Source organism: Diorhabda carinulata, chromosome 3 (genome assembly GCF_026250575.1).
Source record: "Diorhabda carinulata isolate Delta chromosome 3, icDioCari1.1, whole genome shotgun sequence".
NCBI lineage: Eukaryota > Metazoa > Arthropoda > Insecta > Coleoptera > Chrysomelidae > Diorhabda > Diorhabda carinulata.
In genome coordinates, this window is record NC_079462.1 from 1,033,346 (window position 1) to 1,042,138 (window position 8,793).

At 32.3% G+C, this 8,793-nt stretch overlaps 1 protein-coding gene across 1 annotated transcript; it reads right to left on the minus strand.

Annotated features, from left to right (window-relative positions):
- Positions 1-3,104: 3,104 nt before the first annotated feature.
- Positions 3,105-7,899, minus strand: LOC130891906 (uncharacterized). Its single transcript, XM_057796989.1, has 3 exons — positions 7,784-7,899; positions 6,499-7,278; positions 3,105-3,623 (listed from the first exon to the last, which is right to left on the minus strand). The coding sequence occupies exons 2-3, from the start codon at positions 7,264-7,266 to the stop codon at positions 3,171-3,173; spliced, it is 1,221 nt and encodes a 406-aa protein (XP_057652972.1). The 5' UTR covers positions 7,267-7,278; positions 7,784-7,899; the 3' UTR covers positions 3,105-3,170.
- Between the last annotated feature and the right edge of the window lie 894 nt (positions 7,900-8,793).

Consider the following 8,793-nt stretch of genomic DNA (forward strand, 5'->3'; position numbering starts at 1 on the left):
CGTTTTGACTTTATAAACGCGCTGATTGGTAACTCATTAAAAAAACCTGTAAAATTCGTGGTTCAACGTTCTTTCCAGTTTTTCATCTTTCTTTTTCTATTATTTTAGAAAAGATCCACGTTTTCTCGGACTATATCCGTTCCATTTGCCTTCTGGTATGTTCCACGCAACTCGTTTCAAGAATCTGTCTTCTTCCGAGTCACCTTTTTGGCTTTATAAACGCGCTGATTGATAACTCATTGAAAAATAAATATAAATATAAATAAATACTGAAAATTGGCAAAATGGAACGTTTCCAGTGGGAAATATCCAACGGATCTTTACGACCTGCAAGGACCAGCATCGCGGTTGTCGACCAAACGAGGTGAGGACTACAGAAACTTAGTAGGCATTTCAAAAATTGAAAATTTGGACGTGAAAAAGTTGGTAATTGGTCAAGATGGGTGCCGCGTTTGGGAATCAGTTCCAAAGAAGACAAAGACATAGATCGTTCCATCTGCAGACAAGATAATAGCGTCGACTATATTGAAAAAGGAAAAGTACATCCTCGTAGTTGAAAAAAATGTTTCCAGACAAGTATCTGATTGGTTTGTAATGCGTAGCTGTTAAAAAAACTTATCGGAGTGGAATAGGCGTGTACCAGAAAAAAAAAATATATTTACACGTCATAAAATTCTGTGGTTAACGGAACGGGCATTAACAACAACGCCCTTTTTGAGCTCTTGAAGTATCATCAACTAGAAAAATCGCCGATTGTTTCCACGGCTCGCTCATAGCACATTACTCCATTCGGCTCTAATTAAATGATCACCATGGCCGTGATTAGTATTCGGGTCAGTTATTTCGGCGTGCCGCTCCACGCTTTGAGCCGCACAAACGTATAAAAAAAACGGCTCTCGTGACTAGAGTTGCGTAAAACTTTAGTTCCTTTTGAGTCACGAATTCCCTTTTTATTTTAGATAAAATCGTGTCTAATCAAACGTTATATTAAAATACTAATAAACAATTTCTAAACTACTTCAATCGCGGTTATTTCACAGGAAAAAATCGCTGGGTGTCAGGTCCAGTGACCGCGCGGGCCACTCAACGAATCATAGTCCGACTAAGCTCAATCCTGAACGAAATGGCGGATGTTAGCACGAAATGGCGGATGTTCGTGAGTGTCTCTCGTAAATCCTGAACCCCGAGACCTGTAGAAAATGTATACAGGCATGTAAAAATTTACTAAATCACATTCTCAAACTTGTCTATAAATACAGCGGTTAAAAAGGTTTTGAAATTGAGATAAATTAATAAAAGATACTTAGAAACACGTCAAAATTCTTGGTACTCGATTTAAATATACAGGGGTATGTCATAATATCATAAAATCTTGTGATATTCCTGACGATTCAACTATCAATTCCGAGATGTTGCGAATGTATGAAGTTGAATCTGATAGGTTGAAAAAATGGTTTAATCGATTGAATATGATTTAAAAAAATGTGTTTCTAACAAAATAACATGCCGATTAAATTATTTTTTCCTTTGTAACTCAATTTCTAGAACAGATTCATTCGGAAATCGTTTTTAGATATTTAAAAAACCGTCGTATTTCGAAAAATAACTGTACTAGCAGTTTGTTGTTGTATTTATACTTTTTTCAATTTCTTTTTCAGATTATGTTGATTTCAAATGACGTTCGTGTTGATTTAGAACCGAAATAAACTGTTTATACGCCGTTTGTCATTTTTTGTGAAAAGCTTAACGTTTCCAAACTGACCATTTCGAATTTTCTCTAAAAACCTTCAGCAAATATACATTTCTTTCAAGCTTCCAGCTTTGTTTATGTAATCGTTCCACATATTTACTTTAAAATGTTCGGATTAGACGGAAATTCGTTAGAAAAGTACACAGAAATAAAACAGAAATCCGTTTATAACATATTTAAATCAAAATTGTCTTAATTTATCAACGTCAACAAATGATTTAGAAGTTTTCTGTAATTTTTATCCTATTAACTTCCAGGAGGTGACAAAAATCGCAATCCCATGCTTCGATTTTCTTGGTTGAACAACTTAAAGATAAACCCCACAAGTTTTACATCCAAAATATTGGACTTAACGTGTTTAGTTACTTCAAAATCGATGTTTTAATTTAAAATTCGCGCTTGTTTTGATTTCCGGAACTTTCTTAATAGACGTTTTGAGGTTAGGTTTAACCCAGCGATCAAATTTTGATAAAACAACACTTTCTTCCTACCTAAATACGGCCGTTTTTACTCGAATTTTTCCCCATAACTTTGCAATAAATTTGAATAATATTCCTCGTTGATGGTTCCATCTTTTTCGATATAATCAATAGAAATAATTCCAAGGAAACGGACGCCATGACCTTTCTTACAAATAGAACCATATTTACCTTATTTGAAGCCAATTCTTTTGGTTGGTTTTGGTTCAGATTTTCATCCATGATTATTAAACTTAACGATGTTAACAAATTCACTGGAAAAGTTATTGATGGCTGTTAAATACTAAACAACGTGAAGTCTTCGAACCTGGTTCTTTCAAGCAACTTCCGCCATCTCTAGATCAGGTCAAGAACCAGTACAAAGCAACTTTCGTATTGACCATAGAGCCACGGAGGTTATGGCCAATGAGACCAGGTAGTACTATGGTCTATGCTGTGAAAAAAGACTTTTCCTCATCAAAATCTTTGGTTAAAGATGAAGCTAGCTCAATTAAATCATTAAATCATCGTATTTTTGAAGATCTGTGTCAAAACATTTTAATACAGTCTCTAAACTTACAAAAAGTATTGACGCAGATGTAGAAGTGGTTTCCAGGATCTAAGAGTCGTAATTTCCAGGATCTACAGTAATCATTTCCTTAGAAAACATCTTCAGATGCTTTTGAAGAAGCTGGTGAAAAAAATACAGAAGGATCAAGAAAATTATTAATAGGAAATGAAGATTTGGTGATATACTCTGGTGAAAAGTTTGAAGATTTATTTTGAGGTTATAATTAGCATTTTTCCTTTGAAGATAACTGGAAATGTGGATTTTTTCGTCAGAAATAAGTTGTTACTCGTTTTAGGAGAGGTGCTTTCCAACTAATTATGACGTATCAAGCAAAAAACTTCGGTTTATTGGGAATTAATTATATTAATTTATATTGTACAAGTTTGAATATTCATTTTAGGAAATTCGGGTTCGTTGTCATCTCAAAATACGCCGAAACGACGTCTCTAACTCTCCCATAGTATAATTCATCAGCAGACATGGAAACGTTGAACACCTCGTTGAAATTTTTACCGTTTTCCAATTCGTTTATCGAAGGGGCTTCGTCTTCGTCCAAAAGCGTTATTTTCATAACCATAGTACTACCAATTATCCCGAATAAAGAAAACGTCTTCCAATGTCGTTGAAAATCTGAAAAACTGAATAAATTTTCCGGACAACTTCCGAGATTAGTAAGATGTTCGGCGAAACAAGAATAATAATAACGTAGAAGATCTTCGAGTCGATCTAATTCTTTTTTAGAACAGACGCTGTATAAAAATTTGGAAACGTCGAAAATTGGTGATCGGAGAGACGACATCTGCCAATCGATTATCGAAACAGCTATAGGGTGATCGCAACAATCCTGAAAACGGAATTTAAATCAATTTAAACTTATCGTTGGTAAACTTCTTTCTTGGATGACCAGAATGAATTCAAAAAAAAAACTTTTTATCGTGTTTACATCTGTCTCGATCGGTGTTACCAACATAACCTCTCGAGATTCCCTTTCTAGAGCGCCAAATTCGAATTAAAATATAAAAATACTTATGAAATTCTAAAATTAACATTATCTCCAATATTTTTTTTGACGTACTGTTGTATTTTTTAAACAAAAAAATCTCGAGGAAACTTTACACGCACTGATAGAACTGAAATTTAAGTTTAAAGATATGGCAACATTGATATGAATATGTCAAATCTGTCATAATAATATTTGACAGAACGAAAACTATTTGAGTTGTTTGTAATTGTGATTTAAATCAACAGAAGTATATAAATCAACTAGTATCGATTTTTGGTGTAAAATATCATTTTGAATCACCTAAAATACCAATAAAGGTTGAAAAACATTCAATATAATAAACGAGATGAAAGATATTACAAGAATTAGATGAACAGAGACAGAAAACGAGAAAAAAAACTTGACTGACAGACACATGACGTTTAAAACACACATAACCTCAAAACCTTTTGACGCTATAATTTCATTTTGTTAATATTTTCGTAGGGGAAAACATAAATATGAATAGAATGTTGTGGAAATTAAAAAAAAACTCAGTTTTTGTAGATAATCGTAATAACTTAAGACTAAAGGTTTTTTAAGAAGGGATTTAATAAATCTGACAACTTTTTACTGTACAAAAGTTGCTTGGTTTTTGGTTTTGAATGCATCTCATTCCATTTTATAAATAGACCTTTAAAAACAACAATTTTCCTCAAAACCCACTGCTGGTTTCTACAAGTTTTTCTCGTAAACTTTGATTCAATTTGCTCAGACTTTTAACCCTCCAAAATTCCACCGGATGGGGATACTGCAGAACCGATATCCATCAGATCTATTGCATGGTTCTATTAGAACCACGATCAATTCTGAACGGTACATCAGGAAGAACTGAATCGCAGAATCGAGATTTTCACTGATTAGTTCAAACGAAGACTGTTTCGAACCGTCAAAAAATTGATTTACAGTCTTTGTTCGACACCAAATGATTTCTGGTTATCGTTGACCTTAATGGAGGATGATTTAGAAGATGATAAACTCGATTTTAGATCGAGAGAAGCTTACAAGAATGAAATAATTATAAATAAGACAAAACCTCATATTTGAGGAGGTAGTAGACTGTTTAGAACCGTCAAAATTGATTTACAGTCTTTGTTCGACACCAAATGATTTCTGGTTGTCGTTGATCTTAATGGAGAATGATTTAGAAAACGATAAACTCGATTTTAGATCGAGAGAAGCTTACAAAAACGAAATAACTATAAATAAGACAAAACCTCATATTTAAGGAGGTAGTAGACTGTTTCGAACCGTCAAAAAATTGATTTACAGCTTTTGTTCGACACCAAATGATTTCTGGTTGTCGTTGATCTTAATGGAGAATGATTTAGAAAACGATAAACTCGATTTTAGATCGAGAGAAGCTTACAAAAACGAAATAATTATAAATAAGACAAAACCTCATATTTGAGGAGGTAGTAGACTGTTTCGAACCGTCAAAAAATTGATTTACAGTCTTTGTTCGACACCAAATGATTTCTGGTTGTCGTTGATCTTAATGGAGGATGATTTAGAAAACGATAAACTCGATTTTAGATCGAGAGAAGCTTACAAGAACGAAATAATTATAAATAAGACAAAACCTCATATTTGAGGAGGTAGTAGACTGTTTCGAACCGTCAAAAAATTGATTTACAGCTTTTGTTCGACACCAAATGATTTCTGGTTGTCGTTGATCTTAATGGAGGATGATTTAGAAGATGATTAACTCGATTTTAGATCGAAGGAAGCTTACAAAAACGAAATAACTATAAATAAGACAAAACCTCATATTTAAGGAGGTAGTAGACTGTTTCGAACCGTCAAAAAATTGATTTACAGCTTTTGTTCGACACCAAATGATTTCTGGTTGTCGTTGATCTTAATGGAGGATGATTTAGAAAACGATAAACTCGATTTTAGATCGAGAGAAGCTTACAAAAACGAAATAAGTATAAATAAGACAAAACCTCATATTTAAGGAGGTAGTAGACTGTTTCGAACCGTCAAAAAATTGATTTACAGCTTTTGTTCGACACCAAATGATTTCTGGTTGTCGTTGATCTTAATGGAGAATGATTTAGAAAACGATAAACTCGATTTTAGATCGAGAGAAGCTTACAAGAACGAAATAATTATAAATAAGACAAAACCTCATATTTGAGGAGGTAGTAGACTGTTTCGAACCGTCAAAAAATTGATTTACAGCTTTTGTTCGACACCAAATGATTTCTGGTTGTCGTTGATCTTAATGGAGGATGATTTAGAAAACGATAAACTCGATTTTAGATCGAGAGAAGCTTACAAAAACGAAATAAGTATAAATAAGACAAAACCTCATATTTGAGGAGGTAGTAGACTGTTTCGAACCGTCAAAAAATTGATTTACAGCTTTTGTTCGACACCAAATGATTTCTGGTTGTCGTTGATCTTAATGGAGGATGATTTAGAAAACGATAAACTCGATTTTAGATCGAGAGAAGCTTACAAAAACGAAATAAGTATAAATAAGACAAAACCTCATATTTGAGGAGGTAGTAGACTGTTTCGAACCGTCAAAAAATTGATTTACAGCTTTTGTTCGACACCAAATGATTTCTGGTTGTCGTTGATGTTAATGGAGGATGATTTAGAAAACGAAAAATCGATTTTAGATCGAAGGAAGCTTACAAAAACGAAATAAATAAATAAAACCAACCTTATATTTGAAGAGGTAGTTGTTATTCCAATTATCATCATGTGTAAACACAACTTGGTCTTCATTGATGTTCAAAATACGTTTAGTGACATTGTAAATATCATCTAATTCTTCTTTGTAAAATTCTGATAGTAGCGAATCTCCGTGGTCTTGCAGAGTTTTCAAAACCGTGTCTTTATGACCATTTATGTAATCTTTCAAACTTGGAAATGAGATCCAATTCTTCAAAAGATCTTCCACGTTAGATGTCACACTATTATAAACCGTTCTATTTTGATCTTTAAGAGCAAAAGATAACGAATGTAATTTGGCGTACGCCTTTAAAACAATCTTGCAATGATTCATGTCCATGTTGATTTTTCTATTCCACATTTTGTAGCCTGATTTCGCGAGGTTTTCCATCAGGATAATTTCCGTATCGTCCAATATTAAACTACTCAAATATTTCGGGTACGAATCGAATTTTTCGTCGACGATTTTACCTTTTTCCAGTTTCGCGAAAATAGGGAAAACCGTTTCGTACATGAAAATTTCTCTGAAGAAAAATTTTCGTACCTCGACGGTTTCTCTGATCGATTTAACGTCGCTACTTTTTTTTATTACTAAATCAATTGTAGAAGACGAACCGTTTTGTACAGTTACGAAAATTATTGAACTCATGTAACCGCTGTCTTTGTCGTTTGTTTTTATTTGGATTTCGTAATTTTCGAAATTTATCGATTCGAAGATTTTCGATAACCAAGATTTCACCGTCTCTTTCGACACCATTCTCGAAAATATCTAAAATTTTTGGAAAAATCTCGTTCAAATACATATTTATACAATTGATTAATCTACGATTCACATAACCTAAAATTTTCAGTAGAAAATCAGATTTCGAAGGAAATTTTCATCTTTAGAAAGTAATTTTCGACAGTGTGATTAAAAAAAAATTTGCAGAGTTGATTAAATTCAAAAACTATCAAGTTCAATCCTGGTTAGAGATGGGTATCATCATTACATCCCAAGGCCATCTCTATGGCCTTTGTTTGGCCTTCTTTTTGACTTAAAGAAATATTTTTTAGTTTAAATAAAATGACTTAAAGTAAATTGATAATAACCTCAAAAATACATAGCAAATTTTTCATTTTTTTCAAACAAAATGTCTTTCTAATTATATTTTTATTCAAATATTGTAATTAGTAATATTTCTAACAAGTTTTATAAGATTTTTTATTGAATTTTGTAGCTCTCAGCTGTATTTATTTAGTTAAAATAAAAATTTTCAAAAATGGGGAAAAAATACCTTTTTGGATTAAATATTTTGTATCACTCACTATGAAGTACTTACTTCAAGTACGTTCTAAAACAAATATTAAGGAAATAAATTGCGAATATTTAATTTGCATACACATGCAAGGTAAATTATCGAATTCCTGCGATTTGTATTTAAAAATAACAGGAAACACATAAAGATAAAATTTTTTAACAAAAATTACTGTATAAAAAATATAAAAACTGATAACAATAAGTAAACAGACGTTATCAAAAAGAAAATTGCGTTATACAATTCAAACAATTTTTTTTCCATAATTCTTATACGTTCCGATTAAAATTTAATACATTTTGTAATATTTTCATTCTAAATCGTTTCTTAATTATTAAATTGATCTTCATGAAGAAGTTTTTTGACTTATAGTCCCTACTGAATACGCTGTTTGCACCACAACTACGCCCAAACTCAAAATTACACTGTTTGACGCGCGTTTCGACGAGACTGAAGACTGTTTACACCAAAATTATCGTTTTCAGACACTTCAAAGACTCATTATGAGTGTTTGTGTAGTTGTAGTGCAAACAGTACCAGAAATTCAAGCTTAATAGTCCAAATTCCACGTTGAGACGCTTATTTATTGGAATATAATGGAATTAGCGTTATTATATGGACAATAAAACTGAATTAGATCGATTTTTATTCTTAAATTGCAATTTAAAGTATGTAACTATTAGCGCCCCCTCGAAAACTTTTAAATAACAAGGAGGGTTGTTTGTCACTTTGTTGGAAGGGATTTTTTTACAAATTCAGTGTAATAATAACTGAGAAAATTGGTTTTTAAGATGTAAAAGTTTTAAAATTCCCGTTCTTTTGGTACGCATTCACTGGGAGATTCATAATTTATACAACCACAAATTTCCATCATTTTCCATACCGAAAAATTATTATATAATCAAATACCTTTAGACGGAAGAATTTCTTTACGATCTGGCTATTAAATAACGAAACTGGTTACGAAAAATGGTTTTTTATTCTACATA

Excerpts from the sequence above, each read along its gene's own strand:
- LOC130891906 (XM_057796989.1), bottom strand. The coding sequence starts at position 7,266 with ATGGTGTCGAAAGAGACGGTGAAATCTTGGTTATCGAAAATCTTCGAA. Across the intron at positions 3,624-6,498 it reads ACTACCTCTTCAAATATAAG|GATTGTTGCGATCACCCTAT; the intron begins GTTGGTTTTATT and ends TTCCGTTTTCAG.